The sequence below is a fragment of the Dasypus novemcinctus genome, chromosome 21 (genome assembly GCF_030445035.2).
Source record: "Dasypus novemcinctus isolate mDasNov1 chromosome 21, mDasNov1.1.hap2, whole genome shotgun sequence".
Classification (NCBI taxonomy): domain Eukaryota; kingdom Metazoa; phylum Chordata; class Mammalia; order Cingulata; family Dasypodidae; genus Dasypus; species Dasypus novemcinctus.
The window spans coordinates 66,406,517-66,432,017 of record NC_080693.1 but is presented as its reverse complement, the minus strand read 5'-3'; the positions used below and the strand labels follow the sequence as shown (position 1 = coordinate 66,432,017).

Below are 25,501 nucleotides of genomic sequence, written 5' to 3'. Positions count from 1 at the left end.
GCTAAATCCTTGTTTTTCACCGTAGAAACTTTACTATATCTACCCAAAATTTAAAAATCAAAAAGTAGGAATATAAACATGTTATTTAGATTCCTGAAGATAAATATGAAGGAATAAACTAAAATATTTTAATTGCTTCCCTTGGGAAGAAGCTAGGCAGAAAGTCAGGCAAGATGCTGCTTTTTCATAACAAATTTCATTGAACCACATAATTATTAAAATTGTATGCATAATTATTCATAACTGCCAAAAGACCCAAACGTCTATCAACAGATGAATAATAACAAAATGGAATATTATTCAGTCATAAAAATGAATGAAATTTGATACATGTAACAACATAGATAAACCTTGAAGACATCAGGTTGAATGAAATAAGCCAGATTCAAAAGGACAAATATTATATGATCTCACTGCCATGAAATAATTAGCATAACAAATTAACAGAGTCAGAAACTAGAATGCAGGTTACCTGGGTGGAAATAGGAAATGGGGAGTTAATGCTTAATTGGTACAGAGTTTCTTTTGGGGTGATGGTAAGGTTTTGGTAATTGATGATTGTGATGGTAGCATAACATTGTGAATGTAATTAACACCTCTGATTTATATATTTGAATGTGATTAAAAGGGGAAAATTTAGGCACCATATATGTTATTAGAATAAAATTTTTAAAAATAATAACAACATAGGACTATACAACACAGTGAATCCTAATGCAAACTATGGACTGAGTTAATAGTATAATTATAATAATATTGCTTCATCAGTTGTAACAAAAGTACCACACTAATGCACTAATGTATGTGAGGAGGGGGTAAATGGGAACTCTGTATTTTTGGCATGATTTTTCTGTAAATCTAAAACTTCTCTAATAAGCATTTTTTAATTGTATGCATAGATAATTTTGACCAAATGATATATGGACAGATTGGAAGAGTAGTGAAGAATAACATGATGTGCCACAGAAACTAACAAAAACAATGTATTTAATGAAGAATAACTACACTAAATAATGAATGATAGCTAAGAAAACACTAACATTTTTTAAAAGATTGATGTCAGGATATCAGAAAGACTCACAAACTGCAAATTAGATAGTATCCTTTTTTAGTGTAACTATTTTGTTTTAAAACTTACTTCATGCAGCAATATATTAAGAGAAACATAAAGTAGAAAAATTATGATAGTCATTTTACATAAACAACACTAATTAGGTATGTTTAGGATATGATAATAAATTTCATACCCTTAATCTAAGAGTTAGGGTAAACAATATAGAGAAGACTTTCAAAACCCAGAAGATAAAAACTCTAAGTTAGTAGTTAATTTAGAGACTATTAATAAATAAAACTTGCTAAAGCAACAAGAGCTCACTTACAAACATCCTCATACTGCTGCTGTAGTTCATTCAAAACAAATATAAAATCCCCAATATCTACTGTGTTGTTACCTGTAATAGAAAGAATAAGTTCAAATACTGTATTTACTTTGAACACAGATATACCTGTCATCCTGTGCTAACATGAATACAACACAGAAATGTGTGGAAGGAAGGACACAAGCCCAGCTACTATATATTTTTAATAATATCTGGAATTGTGAATTTATTAATAACTGTACACACTGACACACAAACCTAAAACCATATTCTTCTCCTTAATAAAATTTTGCTGTCAAAAGGAATTAGCCAGGGAAGCAGACTTGGCCCAATGAATAGGATGTCCACCTACCACATGGGAGGCCCACGATTTAAACCCCGGGCCTCCTTGACCCGTGTGGAGCTGGCCCATGTGCAGTGCTGATGCGCGCAAGGAGTGGGAGAGCCGCCCAGAGCGAAAGAAAGTGCAGCCTGCCTAAGAATGGCGCTGCACACATGGAGAGCTGACACAACAAGATGACTCAACAAAAAGAAACACAGATTTCCAGTGCCACTGATAAGGATAGAAGCGGTCACAGAAGAACATACAGCGAATGGACACAGAGAACAGACAACTGGGGGGGAAGGGGAATAAATAAAAAACAATAATGCAAAAATAAATAAATAAATAAATAAAGTGGTGTCAGAATTGAGGGGGTCTTGTGGACTGTTAGAGGTTTGCAATGATTACCAAGTCATAAGGCTGTGGCTTCATTCTGATCAACTGAGTAAGCTGCCTATGTGTGGAAGACAGCATCTCTACCCCCAAGAATGAGCCATATCACAGTGGGAATGGAGCAGATAATGACCCTCATCCCTTCTGGGCCATCAAATCCTCCTGCATTCCAAGAAAACCCTACCTCCTAGCCCACCAACCCCAAGCCATGCACAAAGAGAATTCACTTTTACAACCCTTTCTTGATCCAAGGCTGTACTCTGGACCCTAACCCTCTCCCCATGAACTAATATTTCTTCGCCTTTTCATGTACTGTATAAATTCTCACCAGCACCTTCCACGAGTGGGCTGAAGTCTATTCTTCAGACCCCTTCCATTGGGGAGCTTCTCAATAAATTTCTGCCTGTGGTCGTATCAGTCTCCATGTCCCAGTGAGCGCTGTTTTTCTCCAACAATCACATTAACATTTATTAAGCGTTTACTACAGGTAGGACACTTTGCAAACAGTATTTATTTACTCTTTTGTCTTCCTTACTAGATTGCAAGCTCCCCAAGAGCAGATGATATGCCTTTCATTTCTCCAATACTTAGCAAAGTATCTACTTACAAACCACTTAAAAAATTTTAATGAACAAACTAAACTACTGATGACTGTAAAGAATAGCACAATGTCTACACTGTGGAGGGCCATTTACTTAGCACTTTTTACGTGTCCAGAATTCTCATAATTATAACTTCCTACCATTCCTGCCCCTGCCTTTGTCCAAGATCCTTCTTTTTTTTTTGTATTTTTTTATTTTTTTAATATTACATTCAAAAAATATGAGGTCCCCATATACCCCCCACCCCCCTCACCCCACTCCTCCACCCATACCAACAATCTCCTCCATCATCATGAGACATTCTTTGCATTTGGTGAATACATCTCTGAGCACCGTTGCACCTCATGGTCAATGGTCCACATCATAGCCCACATTCTCCCATGTTCCACCCAGTGGGCCATGGGAGGACATACAATGTCTGGTAACTGTCCCTGCAGCATCACCCAGGACAACTCCAAGTCCCAAAAATGCCTCCAAATCTCATCTCTTCCTCCCATTCCCCACACCCAGCCGCCACCATGGCCACATTCTCCACACCAATGCCACATTTTCTTCAATTACTGATCACAATAGTTCATGAATAGAATATCAGTAAGTCCACTTTAATCCATATTCTATTCCTCCATCCTGTGGATCTTGGAATGGTTGTGTCCACTCCACATCTATATCAAGAGGGGGCTTATATTCCACATGGATGCTGGATGCAATCCTCCTGCTTTCAGTTGTAGGCACTCTTGGCACCATGGTGTGGTGGTTGACCTTCTTCACCTCCATGTTAGCTGAGTAGGGTAAGTCCAATAAACCAGAGTGTAGGAGCCGAAGTCTGTTGAGGCTCAAGGCCTGGCTATCATATGGTCAGTCCAGAGATTCAGGTCCCCTGGGTATATATTAAACCCCAGCACCAACTACAGTTCTGGTAAAAGTAACAGGAGAGGCTTGTGAAAAAAGATCACATCTGAGTTCAGCTCCATCACACAGAAACACAAACTACAAAGAAAGGCCAACTGACATGGCACTGAACTCCATCTGCCATGACTATAGAAACTTTGGGTCTCTGTAGCCCTCACAAGAACCAATACCCAGCGTTGTATCTACTTTATCTGTCTCTGGGACTCTGCTGAGGTGTGCATAAGGGCAACCCCTCTGATAACCTCCTGGCTCTTTTTGGAGACTCATAGCCATATAAATTCATTTGTTCTTTCCATGTCCCCCTTGATTCAGGTCAAAAAGCTTTTTTAACTCCTGGTATTATATGTAGACTGAGATATTCTGCTGGTCCGAGTTGACCCTTTTATTCAAGGTCATTTTCTAGTTACATCATCAGCTGGTACTTGGTAGTAATCCCTTGGTGCCAGGGAGGCTCATCCCTGGGAGTCATGTCCCACACTCGGGGGAAGGCAATGCATTTACATGCTGAGTTTGGCTACGAGACTGGCCACATTTGAGCAACACGGAGGCTCTCAGGAGGTAACTCTTAGGCACCCTGCAGCTCTAGGCCTTGTTCTTATTTCAGGTGCACAGGCTCACAAGCATAGTCATTCGTATCAAGGGCTCATTGTTGGACCTTCATTCTTTTTTGGTCTTGCCATTGCACTTGGGGGATTGTTGCTGTTCCTTCAGGGACTGTGATAGAGCTTCCCTGGCTAGGAACTCAGCACTCCCTCAGTTGTTGTTTTTAATTGTATCCACTATGAAAATATCCAAACATTTTTATGTACCCTGGATATATGCCCTGTAGAACTCCTGCCAACCATGTGTCCCCTGTCAATAACATCCCACACCAGTATTCCTCCACTGCCATTGTTGAACCTCTCTGTGATCCAAAACTTCCTGAAAAGTTAAGCCCAATATATTGCCAGGTTCCATTAATAGTAAAATGGAATATAGCGATGAGTTTAAAGGTTAGATACAGAATACATATTAATTGGGAAAAATAAATTGGGGTATCAAAAAATTTAAAAATGCAAAAGTTTTGCTTCTGATGTTTTGCCTTCCATCACTGCAATAAGTGTTGCCCTGTATGCAAATTGGCAAGGCAACTACTTTTGTCTTTTCCTCAGTGTCTACGTCCTATCTTTTCCTTTTCTTTTTTCTAATTATTAAGCTTATCTTCACAAGAGTTTTAGATCACAGTAATTCATATATACAATATACAGTCCTCCCACATATCCAACATAAAACCTTTTCCCTTCCACAGCAATAATCTTTTTACATATTCATACTATATTTACTGAAGCTGATGTACAGATATTGAGAAAACAGCTTTCAAACAAGGTAACATTTGTGTTTACATTGTGGTTTATATTTTAGACTATAAAATTTTCTAAATGTTTAGTTATCTTATGTTTTACATTATGATTTACATTTTAGCCTATCAGCCCTTATATATTTTTGGTGTAATTTAACATGTCTTATATCCATCCTTGCATAATCTTGTGGAACACTTCTATTGCCCACACAGTTACTTTGTTTCCATCTATTCAATACCTCTTTCCCCCTCCCCTTAGGGCCCACAGTGACAGTCAATCTTCATTGCTTGAAGGGCCATGTTCAGAGATACTTGCAACAGTGTTGAGGGCTTGACATGCTCAACTACCCTAATGCACTGGGAGCCACCATTTCTCTTGAGAGATACAATTTCCTCTATTTGAGGGCATCAGTCCTCCCCAGGATGTGGGCATACCTTCACTCTCATTATATGGGTCTCTATCCAATGATGTAACCCACTATGGCAAAATGAGCATTCACATATTCCCTAGGGGCCTGTCCTGCGTCAGATTATCCCCTTTAAGCATCTTAAACAGGTAACTTTCCTTATTATATTTTTTAAAAGGTTTTCTCAGAATTATACTCTCAACTAAATACCTGACAATCTCCTATGTTGGTATGTTGCCCCACCCTCCCCCTAATTTCTTGGGCAATATTACCCATCCTCCCATTCCTAGGCCCCCTCAAGCCCGCAAAGCCCCACCCAAAGGTAACCCTATGCCCCCATTTTATCCCTTCCTTGTACAAATACTTACCTCCAGCTTATCATAGATTTCACCCATGTAGGTGTCAGCTTACATCCTTCCTCTACCCCCCAATTTCCTGTAAGCCTATTATCCAGTCTCTAGCTCTCTGAGGCAGCTTGGTTTACTTATTTCATATTGAGGTCATGTAGTATTTGTCCTTCAATGCCTGAGTTGCTTCACTCAACATAAAGTTCTCAAGATTCATCCATGTTATCACGTGTGTTTGTAGTGTATTTGTTCTTAAAGCTGAGTAGTATTCCATTGTATGTATATACCACATTTTATTTATCCATTCATCTGTTGATGGGCATTTGGGTTGATTCCAACTTTTGGCAATAGTGAGCAATGCTGCTATGAACATTGGTGTGCATATATCAGTTTGTGTCCTTGTTTTCAGTTCTACTGGGTATATACCCAGCAGTAGAATTGCTGGGTCATATGGCAAATCTATGGCTAGTTTTTTGAGAAACCGACAAACTGTCCTCCAGAATGGTTGGATCCTTCTGCATTCCCACCAGCAGTGGATGACTGTTCCCATTTCTCCACATCCTCTCCAGCATTTGTAGTCTTCTGTTTTTTTCATAGCTGCCAATCTTATAGGAGTAAGATGGTATCTCACAGTAGTTTTGATTTGCATTTCCCTGATACCTAGAGATTTGGAGTATTTTTTCATGTGGTTTTTAGCCATTTGTATTTCTTCTTTGGAGAAGTGTCTGTTTAAATCTTTTTCCCATTTTTTAAATGGGTTGTTTATCTTTTTATTTTTAAGACATAGGAGTTCTTTATATATGCAGGTTATAAGTCTCCTATCCAATATATGGTTACCAAATATTTTCTCCCATTGTGTAGGATCTCTTTTCACTTTCTTGACAAACTCCTTTGAGGTGCAGAAGGATTTAATTTTGAGGAAGTCCCATTTATCTACCTGTTCTTTTGCTGCTCGTGCTTTTGGTGTGAAGTTCATGAAGCCATTTCCTATTACAAGGTCTTGTATATGCTTTCCTACACTGCTTTCCAAAGTCTTTATGGTCTTGGCTCTTATATTTAGGTCTTTGATCCATCTTGAGTTGATTTTTGTATAAGGTGTGAGATGGTAATCCTCTTTCATTCTTTTACATATGGATAACCAATTCTCCAGGCACCATTTGTTGAATAGGCCATTCTCTCCCAGTTGAGAGAGTTTGGTGGCTTTATCGAATATTATATGACTATATATATGAGGATCTATATCAGAACTCTCAATTCGGTTCCACTGGTCTGTGTGTCTCTCCTTGGGCCAATACCATGCTGTTTTCACTACTGTAGCTTTGTAGTATGTTTTGAAGTCAGGTAGTGTGATTCCTCCAATTTTGTTTCTCTTTTTCAATATGTCTTTGGCTATTCGGGGCCTCTTTCCTTTCCAAATAAATTTCATTGCTAGTTTTTCTAGTTCCTTAAAGAATGCTGTGTTGATTTTTATTGGGATTGCATTGAATGTGTAGATCAGTTTTGGAAGGATAGACATCTTAGTAATATTTAGTCTTCCTATCCATGAACAGGTAATATTCTTCCATTTATTTAGGTCTTCTTTGATTTCCTTTAATAGTCTCGTGTAGTTCTCTGTGTATAAGTTTTTTTACCCAATATCCTTCTTTATCTCAGACCACGCATGACTGAGGATGGGTGCAGATGCAGTAACCTTGAGTAATATCATTCCAGTTATGCACAGAGGCAGAAATTACATTTCCCAGCAGCTCTTGCCTCCATGTGTTTGGTTTTGCTTGACATCCAAGGTGAAAAAGACTGGGAATTGACTAATCTATAGTAATACTCAGGTAACTCTTCAGTCTATTCATAAGAAATCAAGTGCTCAATAATATGCATAAGGGAAGACCCTGAGAAAAAGGTACAAGTTTTTAAAATGCCTTCTGAATCAAGGAAGAATTAACATAGTTTTGGTGTTGGGTAACTTCGGTTCACTCTGATTCTTTGAAAATTGATAACTTGTGTCAGATGCCAGGCCTTTAAATTACTGCAAAGCAAGCATGTATAGTTGATACTCATGGATTCCATATTTACATAGCTTACTTACTAATATTTATTTGCCACCCCAAAATCAGTATTTGCAGTGTTTTTGCAGTCATGCACAGAGCAGAAAAAAATTTGCTAATTCCCTAATGCCTGTGTTCCCAGCTGAAGTTGAATAAGGTAATGCTCTGCCTTCTTGTTTCAGCTTTCATCCTGTGAACAAGCAACTTCTTGTGGTTTATTTAGTGCCATTTTTACATTTTTGCGCTTTGGGTTTTTTGTTTGTTTTTTGATTTTGCTATTTAAAATGATTCCCAAATGAAGTGCTGAAGTGCAGTCTCAGGTTCCTAAGTGCAAAAAGACTGTGATGTACCTTAAGGAGAAAATGCTTTCATTAGATAAGCTTTGTTAAGGCATGAATTAAAATACTGTTGGCCATAAGTTCAATGGCAATAAATCAACACCTTAGTTAATGAGCTCAATTATCTACCCACCAATGTGATTTAAGACTAAATTTGCTTAAATTTATGTTGAGGCTTTATTTAAATGTTGTTCTAAAATGTTCTGAAGGCAATGATACCATTCCAGATGAGGTTAAGCGGTGGCAATCTCTAAAAGGCTAGTGAAACAAAGAACTTCTTAGGGAACCATTGTATGAAAAGTTAAGAAGGAAGCAGAAGAAATAAGACATCTTTAAACAGAAAAACACATAAAACAAAGTATGTATTGATCACTCCAAGACCCTAAGCCTACATTTCCCCTATGGGCATTGGTTCAGTATTTATTGATTCAGTGTTCCCAGCAACTTTACAGGGTTATTAGAATATAACTACTGCAAATAAGCATCGACAGTACTTGACCCAATAAAAGAAGTGCTAGACTCAATTGGTGGTAAGTTGTCTTCTGAATAGGAACTGCTTCCTACATTCTGGTTCCTTTTCCCTTTGTATTTATCTTCATTCTATTCTTGATTACAGTTCTAACATCTTCCTTAGTCTCTCCAGTGATTTCCTGGCACTCACTGTAGACTGATTCCATATCACAAGTTCTTAGATGACATCTTAAATATTAAGTTTACTTAAGGCTTCAACCTTCCAGCACTTGAATTTGATACTGAAAAGTATTCTGTTGGATCATATATACATTCTGGAAATTCAGTGGAGAAGGCCACAGTCTTTTTATCTGCTCTTCACTTAGAAAACTCTCTCTTCTGAACTGAGGACTATCATAAAATAATGAGAACAAAACAGCCAGCCATTTCCACAGATTCACAAGTTCTTGCTCAAAATTTATTCCTTGGTTCTATGCATTAGTAGATCCCTATCATGAGCCTCTCAAACAAATATTACTGATTTAAATAGTCCCTGGTGGCCAGAAAACAACTCTAGAATCTAAAATTACTATTTTGGCCCCTATCTGACTTACCTAAACCTTAATGAATGATTCCTGGTTGAGACCAAGGCAACCAACATGGACATGGTACCATTTATTTCATAAGGGGAGCTCAAAATAGCCTCCCACTCATATATATACATCTGGAGGGAATTCAAGCTGGAAATACAACTACCTAATGCGAGAAAAACAATGTTCCTAATCATCAAGGTAATATTCAAGGCAATATTACTTGGAAGATACTATGTGACTGTTAATACTACATTTCTATAATCTTCAGATAGCGCTAGTGTTTTAGTTTCTTGGCTGCTAAAACAAATACTGATGTCAGAGAGGCCCTGGAAGGTCTGGAAGAAAGACCTCAACCTAGGGTGGGAGGGTTCTTGACACAGTCATGTGGAAGAATTCAAGGACTAGTCATACGGCAACAGAATTTAATGTACAGCAAGCAAAAGTACACAGTCAAGAGAGGAGTGTGGGCTTGCTTGTACAAGTTGCACAAGTCCTGCTGGGGCTGAGGTGCTGTTTTATTAAGGCTGGGCTCCACCACTTCTTCCTCCTCCATGTAAATGACAACTTGTAAGTCCCAATGTTCTCACTGGTCTGCCTTATGCAAAAGAGAGATTGCAACTATAACTTTTTTATTGGCTCCATATTCCTTCCAGAGTGAGAACTGCCCAGGGGAGGAGTTGGTGAAGCATGTGATGGTCAGGACTTTTGTCACCTTGTATCTTCTAGCACTAGGCCTTGGGCCCTAGGTGTTGGGCAGGTGATTTTCCACTGTGGTTAGGTATTATCTGATGTTAATTTTCCATTGGTCCTCCTTTGCCAAGTTATCCCCCTTCTCCTATCTTTCCCTATCTCAATATCATACAGTGAGTTGGCTTAACAACAGGCATTTATTGGCTCACAGTTTCAGAGGCTAGAAGGCTTGCTTCCTCCTAGAGTCAGTATCTTTCTGATTGCTGACAATCTTTAGGGTTTGTTGGTTTTTCAGTCACATAGCCATGCACAAAGCAGCGTCGTCTTCTTTCTGTTCTGGTTCCATTGACTTCCATCTTCTGACTGCTTCCTGTATTTTCTCTCCCTGTTTCCAATTTCCTTTGCTTATAAGGACTTCAGCCATATTGGTTTAAGACCCACCCTCATTCAGTTGGGCACACCTTAACTAATAACATTTTCAAAGGTCCTGTTTGCAAATGGGTTCACACACACACAGTAACAGGGGCTGGGACCTGAACATGCCTTTTGTTGGAAACACGATTCAATCCCCAACACCCATATCATCAAAAACCTCACCCAGCAAAAAACTGCCACTCACTACTTTTCACACAGTCAAAACTCCAGATCTCTAAATTCTATGAGGAAAAAACAAAACAAAACCTGCTGCACCAATACCCTATTTCAGAAACCATAACACCTGACACTCCCAAACCTGCTCCATCATGATCCTCTTGCCATTATCTTAACGAAGCAAACCCTGGTTGGACTTTCTTTCAAATTCCAGTGGCATAATTCCTTCCTCTTCATTATGGACACTTAAAAATGAACTATTTTATCCCCAACTTGGAAGTCACCAGCACATCTAAAGGTATCCCTTTTCCTGTTTTTGTTTATCATATGTACCATAATTGATTTGCTTTTGGTAGAACTCGTTGATGGTTACTTACCTACTGTAGAAGTTTGATATAGTTATGAATTCCAAAAATATATATTGGATTATGTTTGTAATCTGATTGTACCCGGGTGTGATTAAGTTATGATTAGGGCTTTGATTGGGCCACATCATTAGGACATTAAAGGCCTGGCAAAGGACAGAGTTGGAAGTTTTGATGCGAGAGTTTTTGATGTTGGAGTTTTGACATTGGAATTTGATGCTGAAGCCTTAAGCTGGAGCCCCAGAAAGTAAGCTCACAGAAGAAAGAGAAACAAGCCCCAGGAAGCCTGAACCCTTGCAGACCTCAGCAGCCATCTTGCTCTAACACATGAAAATAGACTTTAGTGAAGGAAGTAACTTATGCTTATGGCCTGGTATCTGTAAGCTTCTACCCCAAATAAATACCCTTTATAAAAAAACAACCAATTTCTGGTATTTTGCATCAGCACCCCTTTGGCTGACTAATACACCTACCACACCAAATAAAAAGACAAGATAATATAAGATATCTGCAATTTTATATCATCTATTGGAAAGATAAAATTATTATTTCTTAATTCAAAGTTCTTCTACAGAAAAAACCATGTCTCATACAGGGTGACTCAAATCTTTAGATATTCTGGGGTCATCCTTTCCTTTAATATTTAAGTAAAACGGTTCAGACCTCAGACTACATATTAAGGTAAATCAATGCCCTCCCCAAAATGTGATGATTCCTAGGTGATTTACACTCTTGTGCTTGGTTTTTATTTTATTCTTATTCCCACTGAAGTCTTGATCTCATTCACATGATCACATTTGAGAGGTGCTGTCTCCACCTCAAGCAGACCCAACCAAAAAACTGTACATTTTTCTCCTTTAAACCCACATATACACACCAACAAAATTAACACAAGACTGATGTATATACCAATATTTACTGATACTTTGCAGTTAATGGGAGTAAAGAAGTTCCTAACAGCACAAGCAATAACATACTATTGTCTTAAAGTTCTATGGCCACTCTCTACCAATTGCTAACCCTCTACCCACATTTGAGTTCCCTCAGTTCTCTTCTCCATCTACCAGTGAGCCACTACTGGAGCCAAACCTCCATTATTTTCTTGTGTATTGTACTTTATCTTAACTTTTTGTTTGATCTAGACTTTTCCCAGTAGGCTTTGACTCCTATAATAAAATGTAACAATTAAGGTGATTTTCCTACTCAAAAGACAAGGACCTTCTTTATACAGAATTTTGTCTCAAATTGGATTCAGCATATAAATATGACAAAAATAAGAACACCCTTCTCTCCCTGATTGGAGGAGGTAGGTACATGGTAAGGGGTAAGAATTATTAGTTCATTCAACAAATATTTATTGGACAGTTAATATGTGCCATAGGCACTTCCTAGGAACTGAGGTTACAGTACTGAGCAAAAGCAGACAAAATATCTGTCCCCCAGAGCTTAGTTTTATTTGAGAGAAATCTTGAATAAATGACCAAAAATGCAAAATTGCATCTGTGATTAGTGCTTTAAGAGTGTATAACAGGCGAATTTTACCAGTCAGAGAGGTCAGTAATTAGGTTTTATGCAAGGAGGATAATAAGATCGGATCTATGCTTTGAAAATATCAATCTGGCTGCAGTGAAAAGGGGAATGAGAGTGGATATGGGTGGACTGGTTAGCATGAACTGCAGTGGTCCTAAGGAAAGATTATAGTAACTTGGACTAAGGTAATAATAGTGGATATAGAAATAGATTTAAGAGACATCTATGAGTTTTAAAATAATAAGACTGCATGAAGAAGGTAGGGAAACACCGTGTCAAGATGATTCCTAGGTTTCTGCTTCACATTTTCTGAACTTTTTCTGTGTGCCAAACATTGTAAGAGATGCTTATATTTAATCTCTAGAACACTCCTATCATTTGTTCATCCTACCTCCTCTAATAAAGTGAAAGAACTGGAAACCCAGACTAGATATCCAGGAGCCAAAAAGCAAAGTGCAGACAGTGGTTTTATATATGATTTCTGTTGGTCATGATTGGGCTTTCCCTAAGGGTTACTGAATACTAGGGCTTAAGATTAATCTTTAAAATCCCCATTTTACAAATATCATCATGCCCCAATACATCCCTCTACTCATGTCTACCCAGAACCCACCTTAAATGACTACCTAGAACTCCAAGCAGCCCAGTTTTATCTCCAGACCACATTTCAGCAAGCAAAGGCCCACCACAAAGCCACTACTGATAAATGACAAAAACTAGAGGAATCTCATTGGAAAAGATACCATGTGTAGTTACTTTCCTGCTACATTTACACTAACTGTTCCCTTGGTCTAAAATATCTTTCTCATCCTTCCCTATCACCTTGAACCACTTAGTCCCTACTGCCCTTCAAGATTTAGCTCAGACATCACCTCCTCTGATAATCTCTCCATGGTGCCTTTAGCATGAATTAGCAACCTACATATATACCTCTATGATTGTACCTACCACATAACTTGACTCTTTCCACAAGTAGTGTGCTTTATTCATTTATTACCACTAGTATAGTTCCAGGAACAGTAGATATTTTGTGACTGACTGTCTTACTCATTAAATGACTTAATCCATTAAGCACTAATCAATCTATTATAAGACATGCCCTGATCACATGTAAATAGGTAATACTCAGAAAACACTTGCTAAATATATTTACAATGTTTAAAGCAATCTACATTTTGCAGAGAGTAATAGAATAGCATAGGAAGATTTTATAATCAAGCTATATAACAGAAGTGAGTAATCAAGAAATTTAGGCTTCCAAACTTGTGTAGCCAATGCCCTTGAAACTACCTCACCACAAAAGAAAGTAAATATCTTTTTTATTGGAAAAGAGAGATAAGGCATAAAAATATTTTTAATTCAATTTTTTCTTAGAATTTTAACAAAATTACCCAAAACATAACAATTTTAGAAATTTCTCATTTCATTTTTCTAGAGTGTCTCTTACTGTATATAGCAGTAAGCAGTGCCAATAGCAAAAGGTAAGACTCAAAAGGGAAAGGGAGAAGCAATGTATGAATCATGAAACTATACCCAAGAATGATATATATATATAAAAGTACATATCAATTCAAATTACTTACTGTCAATATAGGTATAGTTTATCACCTCCTGAAAAGTATCAGGTGTTACAAAGATATCCATGCTCTCCAAAACAGAAACTACTTCATCAGTTGGAACTCGACCACCTTTTATCCTACAAAAAATCTTCAAGGCATCCTGGAATGCTGCAAAACCAATAAAGAAATTATTATTCCATGAAAATAAACAGTTTTTCTTGAAAAACGAACTGAGGAAAATATACAGAGGAATATAGCCTTATATAAGGCATATGGTTTTCTAAAAACTTACCTGAAGTAGGCATATGCCCAAATTCTGGCCACATTTCTAGTGTTAAATCTTACTGCTGTTAAAATAATGCTATTAATAATATTAGCTAGCATTTATTGAGCATTGACTATGTGCAGGCACTGTTCTAAAAAAAAAAAAAACTATGGGGCTATCTCATTCAATCATTAGATAGGGAAATTAAGGCTTAGAAAGTCTCCTTTGCTCACATAGCTAGAAAATGGACAAGCCAGAATTCTTTTCTAGTAGTCTTACTCTAGAACTCTAGCTCTTAATCATTATATCATACTCAACTCAGTTAAAATTTTAACTAAAACAATTTCCTACCAGAAAAAAAAGTGGTATTCAATATCAAGGCAGCACAATTCAAAATTTTGAGGCGTTACTAATTGGTTAAAAATGAAATTTAGGAAAGCAGATGTGGCTTAAGTGATTGAGCTCCCGCCTACTACATGGGAAGTCCCAGGTTCAGTTCCCAGTGCCTCCTGGAGAAGACAAGCAAGACAGCAAGCTTGCATGACAGGATAGCACAACAGGCTGGGGTGGCAAGGTGCTGCAACAAGATGACAAAACAAGGAGACACAAAGAAGAAACACAATGAGAGAGACAACAAAGTAGGGAACAGAGGTGGCTCAAGTGATTGAGTGCCACTTTCTCCCACATAGAAGATCCCAGATTCAGTTTCCAGTGCCTCCTAAAGAGAAGATGAGCAGACACAGAAAGCACACAGCAATGGGCACACAGAGAGCTGATAGAGAGCACAAACAATGAGGGGGGACTAATAAAAATAAAATAAATCTTTAACAAAAAAATGAAACTTATAAAAGAGTATAAAAGAAAAGAAGAATTGGGGCAGCAGACTTGGCCCAGTGGTTAGGGCAGCCGTCTACCATGTGGGAGGTCCGCAGTTCAAACCCCAGGCCTCCTTGACCTGTGTGGAGCTGGTCCATGTGCAGTGCCCATGCGCAGTGCTGATGCACGCAAGGAGTGCTGTGCCACGTAGGGGTGTCCCCCGCGTAAGGGAGCCCGACGCACAAGGAGTGCGCCCCCTGATGCACACAAGGAGTGCCGTGCCACACAGGGGTGTCCCCCGCATAAGGGAGCCCCACGCGCAAGAAGTGCACCCATAAGGAGAGCCGCCCAGTGCAAAAGAAAGTGCAGCCTGCCCAGGAATGGTGCCACACACACAGAGAGCTGACACAATAAGATGATGCAACCAAAAGAGACACAGATTTCCAGTGCCGCTGACAATAACAGAAGCAGACGAAGAAGACGCAGCAAACAGACACAGAACAGACAACCAGGGTGGGGGATGGGGGGAGGGAAGGGGAGAAAAATAAATAAATCTTTAAAAAACAAGAAAAGGAGGATCATGGTAACATGAAATTTCTCTTCAGGTGTTCTACTAAACTACAAAGAGTTTGGCAGTGGTTTAAGCCCTATTATATGGTCTTTTGTTTCTCCATAATGGTTCTTAGTATCAAAAATGAATTGGGGAAACGGACTTGGCCCAGTGGTTAGGGCGTCTATCTACCGCATGGGAGGTCCACGGTTCAAACCCCGGGCCTCCTTGACCCGTGTGGAGCTGGCCCATGCGCAGTGCTGATGCGCGCAAGGAGTGCCCTGCCATGCAGGGGTGTCCCCCAGTGTAGGGGAGCCCCATGCGCAAGGAGTGCACCCCGTAAGGAGAGCCGCCCAGCACAAAAGAAAGTGCAGCCTGCGCAGGAATGGCGCTGCCCACACTTCCCGTGCCGCTGACGGCAACAGAAGCGGACAAAGAAACAAGACGCAGCAAATAGACACAGAGAACAGACAACTGGGAGAGGGGGGGAATTAAATAAATAAATAAATCTTAAAAAAAAAAAATGAATTGGAGGGAAGTGGATGTGGCTGAAGAAATTGGGTACCTGCCTACAACATAGGAGGTCCCTGGCTCAGTTCCCAGTGACTCCTAAAGAAAACAAGCAAGACAGCAGGCTGACACAATGGGCTGGTATGGTGAGCTGATGCAACAAGATGACACAGTGAGACAATGCAACCAAGAAACACAGAGAGGAAACACAATGAGAGACACTACAAGCAGGCAGTGGAGGTGGCTCAAGCAATTTGGCACCTCCCTCCCACATGGCAGTGAGCAGACAGACAAGAGAACCATATGGGAAAGGGGGGGATAAATAAAGAAAAATAAATAAAACAAACCTTTTAAAAAGTGAATTGGAAAAAAGTAAATCAGGAGAAGGGATAAGATGGCAGCAGAGAAGGGAGATCCAATCCACAGCTCATCCTACAGTGCAGTTAGTAATCAGCTAGAAGTCATCTAAATCACCTGTTTGGGGGACTCAGGAGAACAAAAGAACATCCCGCAACATCCTTGGAAGAATGGAAGGAGGAGAATGCCCATCTGCAGTGAAGATTCATGAGTAGAGCACTCCACACTATGGATGCTGGTGCCCATTCCCCACTGATAGGGCAGGACATCAATGGAGCTATTCCTAGATGCATTTGGAAACTCCATTTCCCAAAATCAGGAGAGGAAGAGACAGTCAGGCACTGACTTCAGCCACTGATTAGTAAATTTGGCTGGCTAAAGTCCCAATCCTAAGTACAGCTAAAGTTTGAACCTGTCCAAGGTAGAAAGAGAACAGTAGCCTCCATTTTAACTCCACCCCCAGCAAGAGAGAAAGTGGGGTTGACTGAAAAATCACAAAGATGTTAGGGACCTAGGGACCAGTTTCTTTCCTCCAGGTAAGATTGCTGCCCTTGCCTGGGCTCAGGCCCCACCCCCACAGGGAGGAAGCTAGGAGGACAAACACCAGCTTCTCTGGGCAACTGCAGCAGCTTTCAGCCCACGTAAACTAGCCTTGCGCACATCTCTGGTTCCATCCCCATGCCTGGCAAGGGAGGGGAGTAGGGGGAGTGCTTCGGCAGCCTATCCGGGCAGTCAGTTTCAGCCCACACAACTGAGTTTACTACCCATACCTGCGGCTCCATCCCTGCCACAGGCAGGGGAGGAAGAGCTTCATCAGTCTCTCCAGGCAACTATAGACAAATTTGGCCTGCATGGCTTAGATTGCTGCACACTGCTGTAGCTCTGTCCCTACCCCTGGCAGGGGAGAAAGATGGGAAGAGCTTCAGTGGTGCAGGGGCAAAGCAGGCAGCTTCAGCCTCCATGGCTTGCAGTACCAGCTGCACACTTGGCTTCTACTCTGCCCCCAGCAGGCAGAAAGGGCAAGAAACAGATGAAAAAGAGCTGAAAAATTCAGATTGGTAAACATGAGCCATCATACAGTTCCAAAATAAGTTGAATCAAGTATCAAAGAGGGACTGGAGTACAAACAAATAGAAAGCCCTAGACAAAAGAGAGAAATTGAGCCCAGAATAAATATACAAAGAAAATCAGATGCCCAGACACAAACAAAAATTAAAAGCCATACCAAGAAACAAGAAGATATGGCCCAGTCAAAGGAACAAATTAAACCTCCAGATGACCTAAAGGAGTCAACACAACTAATCACAGATCTTCAAACAACTCTCCTTAATAAATTCAATGAGATGACTAAAGAAATTAAGGATATTAAGGAGATACTGGTTGAGCACAAAGAAGAATTTGAAAGGAAACATAGAAAAATACAGATCTTGTGGGAATGAAAGACAATAAATAAAATTAGATTACACTGGAGGCAAATAACAGCAGATTTGAAGAGGCAAAAGAAAGGATCAGTGAGCTTGATATCAAGGCCTCTGAAAGCAAACACACAAAAGAACAGATAAAGAAAAGAATGGAAAAAATTGACAGGGTATCAGGGAACGAAATGAAGGCAAGTGATGTGCAAACATATGTGTCATGGGTTTCCAGAAGGAGAAGAAAAAGGAAAAGGGACAGAAAGAATATTTGAGGAAATAATGGTAGAAAATTTCCCAACTCTTTTTGAAGGACATGTTAGATAAGAAAACAGATCTAAAAAAAAGGAGAAGAAGAAGAAAAGAAAAAAGAAAACAAACAAATCTCAATAACATTAAAAATATCAAAATTATACACAGCACTTTCTGTGAACATAACGGTATGAAGCTGGAAATCAACAACAGGCAGAAAAGGAGAAAATTCGCAAATATATGGAAATTAACACAGTCTTAAGTAAACTGTGGGCCAAAGAAGAAATTGCAAGAAAAATCAGTAAAAATCTCAAGATGAATGAAAATGAGAACACGACATATGAAAACCTATGGGATCAAGAAGAAATTCTGGGAAGATGTCATGGGAATAGGGAGGCAGGGCTCAACTCTCAAAAACACAATGGAGAAAGGCTAAAAAGCTGTCCAAGGGAACTGCTTTGGGGTTCTGCAGACCAGGAGACTGCTGGAGGGATAGAAAGAAGCCAAAATAAAACTGTGAGTTACTACCTCCCACAACCAGGAACAGCATCCATCCTGCACCCTAAAGGCTAAGAGCCTGAATAAAATCCATGGCTCACTGCAGCCAACTGAGAGGGGAATGGACATCTTCCTTTCTGGGAAAACAAAGAGTGCAGTGGAGGACAAAGAGTAGTTTCTCTACAGTGAATTTGGCCAGCAAAGCCCTCTCTAGATATCAGCTCTTGCCGCACCAGAATCAGGACAAGAGTCACCTCCGTGGAAAGAGTCCCTGATGAGTGCCATCTGCTGGCCGACTGGAAAACTGCAAGGAGGAAAAAAAATGTTTTTTTGGAGTCTATCGTGCCAGACCCCTTGGAGAAGATCTGCACCCCATTAGTTATTCCCTGGCTCTGTTTCCCTGCTTTGATAATTAACTTGGGAAATTTTAAAAACTTAGAATAGGTTGAGCCAAAAATTAAAGAAGAGCCGTGGAATAAAACCACTAGGCAAGAGAGAGAAATTGACCATCAGGGTAAATTCCCCAACATATTCAGATGCCTAGACATGAGCAAAAAATTGAAAGACATACTAAGAAGCAAGATCATATGACCAAGCCAAAGAAATAAACTAAAAATTCTGATGAGACAACTAATCAATGATAATCACATAAATCTCTTAAATAAATTCAAGGAGTTGAAGGAAAATATGATTAAATAGATAAAGGATATTAAGAATACACATAGAGGTGCAATGGACACAACCAATCCAATGTCCACATAGAAGACGTGGCATTGGATTGGGAAAAGTGGACATGGTGGCTGATGGGTATGGGGAAATACAGGAAGAGATGAGAGGTGGAGGCGTCTTTGGGACATGGAGCTGCCCTGGATGGTGCTTCAGGGGCAATCACCGGACATTGTATATCCTCACAGGGCCCACTGGATGGAATGGGGGAGAGTATGGGCCATGATGTGGACCATTGACCATGAGGTGCAGAGGTGCCCAAAGATGTACTTACCAAATGCAAAGGATGTGTCATGATGATGGGAACGAGTGTTGCTGGGGGGGGAGAGATGGGGTGGGGGGGTGGGGTTGAATGGGACCTCATATATATATTTTTAATGTAATATTATTACAAAGTCAATAAAAAATTAAAAAAATAAAAGAATACACTGGGAGAAGTGGACTTGGACCAATGGATAGGGTGTCCGCCTACCACATGGGAGGTCCATGGTTCAAACCTCGGGCCTCCCTGACCCATGTGGAGCTGGCCCCTGCACAGCGCTGATGCGCTCAAGGAGTGCCCTGCCATGCAGGGGTGTCCCCCATGTAGGGGAGCCCCACACACAAGGAGTGCGCCCCATAAGGAGAGGCGCCGAGCGTGAAAGAAGTGCAGCCTGCCCAGAAATGGCACTGCACAAACAGAGAGCTGACACAACAAGATGACACAACAAAAAGAAACACTGATTCCCGGTGCCGCTGATAAGAATAGAAGCGGTCACAGAAGAACACACAGCGAACGGACAGAGAGAGCAGACAACTGGGTGGGGAGGAGGGGAGAAAAATAAATAAATAAATAAATAAATAAATAAATAAATCTTTAAAAAAAAGAATACACTGGGTGAGCATAAAGAACAATTTGAAAGGCTGCAGAAAAAGAGTAACAGAGGGGAGCAGATGTGACTCAAACATTTGAACACCTGCCTTCCCAGGGGTGCCCCACGTGCAAGGTGTGCATCCCACGAGGAGAGCTGCCCCACATGAAAAAGACACAGCCTGTCCAGGAGTGGCACCACACACACAGAAAGCTGATGCAGCAAGATAACGCAACAAAAAAGAGACACAGATTCCCAGGGCCACCTGATAATGCAAGCAGACACAGAAGCACACACAGCAAGTGGACACAGAGCGCAGACAATGGGGAGAGGGGAAGAGAATAAATAAATAAATCTTTTTTAAAAAATAAACAAACAACAAGTAAAACAATGAGCAAATCAATGAACAAACAAATGAGCAAAACAACAAGCAAAACAATGAGCAAGCAATGAGCACATAAATGAGCAAACAACAAGCCAACAATGAGCAAAACAAAGAGCAAACAGACAAGGGAGCCAACTCAAGGGAGCTGATGTGGCTCAGTGTTTGAGCACCGGCCTCCCGCACACAGGGTCCTGGGTTCAATTGCCAGTCCTGGTGCCTCAAAAAGAAAAAAAATAGTAACAGAGCTTATGGGGATGAAAGACACAATAGAGGAGATTAAAAATATATAAGAGTGATATAACAGCAGATTTGAATTAGTGGTGGGTTAGGGTTAGAATTAGTGAATTGCAGATACCAAAAAGAGAAAAACTGCTAGGCAAGAATTCTGTATCCATGGAATATACATACTACAGAATACTATCCTGCTGTAAGAAGAATGAAATTGGGACACATATGACAACATGGATGAACCTTGAAGACATTATGCTAAATGAAATAAGCCAGACATAAAAGGACAAATATTGCATGGTCTCACTAACATGAACTAAATATGAAGAATAAATGTATGGAGTTAAAACCTAGAGTATAGGTTATTAGGAGATAAGAGGAGGGCTGAGAAGGGGAACTGATAATTAACGTATGAAGAAGTTTTAATTAATTTGACTGTAAAAATGTGGAAATGGATAGTTAATAGTAACATAGTGAGTAGAACTAATGCATCTGGTTTATAAATGGGATTGTAGGTGAAAAAGATACTCTAGGGATGTAAATGTCAACTGAAAGAAAGCTAGAGAATAATCTAGGGACTGAATAATATAGTGAACCCAGAGGTGGATAAGAATTGTGGCTAATAGTATAAATACAAGAATGTACTTCTATGAATTAGAACTAATGTACATCACTATTGCACAGTGGTAAGAATGTGAAGAGGCATGGGAAAAATACAATTAATGTATTACAAATACAATGAATGTATGGACTATAGTTAACAGCAATACTAATATTCTTGAATCAATGCCAAAGATGTACTGTGCCAATAATAGGGGGATATGGAAAAAATACACCAAATGTATGCTATAGACCATAGTTACTGGTAATAGTTTGGTGATATTATCTCATAATCTGTAACAAATGTTCCAAAACAATGTACTGTGTTGGGGGAGGAGTGTTGTAATGGAATTCCACACAAGTGCATGAACGTTTTGTAAGTTCCCAACTTCTCTAATAAAAATATATTTTTTTAAAATTCTCTATCCAGTAAAGCTGTCCTTCAAAAATGAGGGTGAGTTTAAAGACTTCACAGACAAACAAAAACTGAGAAAGTATGTTACCAAAATACTAGAATTACAAGAAATACTAAAGGGAGTGCTACAACCTAAAAGGAAAAAACAAGGGTGAGTGACTTGGAGAAAAGTGTAGAAAAGAAGATTATTACTAATCTTTATTGACTGTAAAAATACAGTCAATAATAAGAAATAACAATGAAAAGGCAGAGGATAAAATGGACTAAGTAAGCAATGCCTTTACAATAATAACATTGAAGGTTACTGGATTGAATTCCCCAAAGAAAAAACATAGACTAACTGAATGGATAAAAAATATGAGCCATCTGTACAATGTCTAAAAGAGACTCACCTCAGCTGTAAGGACACAATCAAGTTGAAAGTGCAAGGTTGGAAAAGATATTCCATGCAAATAATAACCAAAAAAGATCTGGAATAGTGACACTAATATTGGACAAAACAGATTTTAAATGCAAAACTGCTATAAGAGATGAAGAAGGTTATTATATATTAAAAAAAGGGCCAGTTCACCAAGAAGAAATAGCTATAATAAATATTTATGCACCTTATCTGTGTGCCCCAAAATACATGAGGCACACACTGGCAAAACTGAAAGGAGAAACAGACATCTCTACAATAATAGTTGGAGACTTCAATACACCACTCTCGGTATTGGATAGAATATCTGTACAGAGAATAAATAAGGAAACAAAGAGCCTCAACCATATGATAAGTGAACTAGATTTAAGAGATATTTTTAGGGCATTTTACCCTAAAACAACAGGATATACATTCTTTACAAATGCTCATGAATCCTTCTCCAGAAAAGGCTATATGTTGGGTCATAAGACAGGTCTCAATAAATGTAAAAAGATTGAAACTATACTTTCAGAGAAAAACACTTTCTCTGACCATAATGGAATGATGCTGGAAATCAATAATGGATGAAAAAAGAGAAAATTCACAAATACGTGGAGATTAAACAACACACTCTTAAATAATCAGTGGCTCAAAAAATAAATTGCAAGAGAAATCAATAAATATCTTGGGGCAAATGAAATGAGAAAACAATACAACAAAACCTAAGGGTTTGTGTCCCTCTCATGTTGTGTCCCTCTCATGTGGGAGGTCCTGGGTTCAGTTCCCAGTGCCTCTTGAAGGTGAGCAAACAATAAGCAAGCAGACAAGAATACCATCTGGGGGAGGGGGCATAAATAAAAATAAAGTAAATAAATAAATCTTTTTAAAAATTATTTTAATAAAAGAAAATGGAAGGAAGCAGATGTAGCTCAAGCAGTTTGGCACCCACCTACCACATGGGAGGTCCCAGGTTCGGTTCCCAGTGTCTCCTAAAGAAAGATGAGCAAGACAGTGAGCTGAAAAAATAGACTGGAGTGGCAAGCTGACACAAGATGACGCAACAAAATGACTCAACCAAGAGATAATAGGAAACACAATGAGAGGCACAACAAGCAGGGAGCAGAGGTGGCTCAAGCGATTAGGCACCTCCCTCCCACATGGGAGTTATCAGATTCAGGTCCCAGTGCCTCCAAAGAAGACGATGAACACAAAACAGACAAAGAGCAGACAGCAAGCGCAAACAACAAGGGTGGGGGGAATAAACAAAACAAATAAAATAAATCTTTAAAAAAATAAAGAATATGAGCAGATGCAAGGAGCTGGCATAATGAGCAGGGAGCAGATGTGGCTCATGTGGCTGGGCACCTGCCTCCCACATGGGAGTTCCCAGGTTCAGTTCCTAAAGAAGACAAGCAGACGAGTGGACATGACGAGCAGACACAATAAGCACAGACAATGAGCAGAGACAATGAGCAGACAATGAGAAGATAGATGAGTGAGCCATCTTGGGGGAAGGAACCTAAAGGACACAGCAAAGGAAGTGTTGAGAGGGAAATTTACAGCCCTCAATGCTAATATTAAAAAGGAAGAAAGAGCTAAAACTGAAGACCTAACTGCACATCAGGAGAAACTAGAAAAAGAACAGCAAACAAATCTCATTCCAATCTGAAGGAAAAAAATAATAAAGATTAGAGCAGAAATAAATGAAATTGAGAACAAAAAAAACACAAAAAACAATAGAGTACATCATCAAAACCAAAAGTTGGTTCTTCAGGAAACTCAACAAAATTGACAAACCTCAAGGTACAATGACAAAGAAAAACAGAGAGAAGATTTAAATAAATAAAATCAGAAATGACAGGGAGACATTACGGCTGACCCTGCAGAAATAAGAAAGATCATAAAAGCATACTATGAACAACTGTATGCCCACAAATAGAAAACAAAGACAAAATGGACAAATTCCTAGAAGCACAGGAACAACCTACACTGACCCTAGAAGAGAAAGAAGACTGCAAGAAACCAATCACAAGAAAAGAGATTAAAACAGTCATCAAAAAAACTCCCAAAAATGGAAATCCCAATACCAGATGACTTCACAGATGAATTCTAGCAATTACTCAAAGACGATCTATTACCAATCTTGCTCAAGCTCTTCCTTGAGGAAAGAATGCTACCAAACTCATTCTATGAAGCCAACAACCCCTAATACCAAAACCAGATAAAGACACTACAAAAAAAAAAAAAAATTGCAGACCAATTCCTCTAATAAATATAGATGCAAAAATCCTCAACAAAATACTTGTAAACTGAATCCAAGAACACAATAAAAGAATTATACACCATGATTGCATTAGCAAAAGGGGTGCTGATGAAAATACCAGAAATAAGTTGGTTTTTATAAAGGGTATTTATTTGGGGTAGGAGCTTACAAATACCAGGCCATAAAGCATAAGTTACTTCCCTCACCAAAGTCTATTTTCATGTATTGGAGCAAGATGGCTGCTGACATCTGTGAGGGTTCAGGCTTCCTGGGTTCCTCTAGGCTCAGCTCTTCTGTTTTCTCCACAAGGTCAGCTGTAGACTATCAGGCAAATGGCTCTGTCTCTTTCTCCGGGGCTCCAGCTTAAGACTTCAGCATCAAACTCCAACATTAAGTACCCTCAACTCTGTCCTTTGCTATGCCTTTTATCTATGAGTCCCCACCCACCAAAGGGCAGGGACTCAATGCCCTAATGATGTGGCCCAATCAAAGCCCTAATCATAACTCAGTCATGCCCAGCTACAGATCAGATTACAAACTTAATCCAGTATCTATTTTTGGAATTCATAATCATATCAAACTGCTACAATGATGAAGTGGGTTTTATGCCAGGTATGTAAGGGTAGTTCAATATAAGAAAATCAATTAGTGTAATAAACCACATTAATAAACTGAAGAAGAAAAAAAAAATTACATGATCCTCTTGATTGACACAGAAAAGGCATTTAACAAAATACAGCATCCTTTCTAGGTTTAAAAAAAAAAAAGTTCTCCAAAAAATAGTAATAAAGGAAGGTTTCTCAACATGGTAAAGTATATATATGAAAAACCTATATCTAGCATTGTACTCAAGGTGAAAGACTGAATGCTTTCCTGACAAGATTGGGAATAAGACAAGGATGCTCACTGTCACCACTTTTATTCAATATTGTGCTAGGCATTCTAGCTAAAGCAAATAGGCAAATTAAGAAATAAAAGGGGAAGCAGATGTGGCTCAAGCAATTGGGCTCCCATCTACCATATAGGAGGGCCAAGGTTCTATTCCCAAGGCCTTCTGGTGAAGGCAAGCTGGCACGTGCAGCACGCTGGCCTGAGCAGAGAGCTGGCTCATGAGAGT

At 39.4% G+C, this 25,501-nt stretch overlaps 1 protein-coding gene across 1 annotated transcript in view; it reads right to left on the bottom strand.

The window, feature by feature from the left end:
• EFCAB13 (EF-hand calcium binding domain 13) overlaps nucleotides 1-25,501 on the bottom strand; it is a 316,951-nt gene that overhangs the window by 253,737 nt on the left and 37,713 nt on the right. The window contains 2 exon segments of the mRNA XM_071210907.1: nucleotides 1,380-1,451; nucleotides 13,881-14,024. Coding sequence (XP_071067008.1) covers nucleotides 1,380-1,451; nucleotides 13,881-14,024 — 216 coding nt within the window.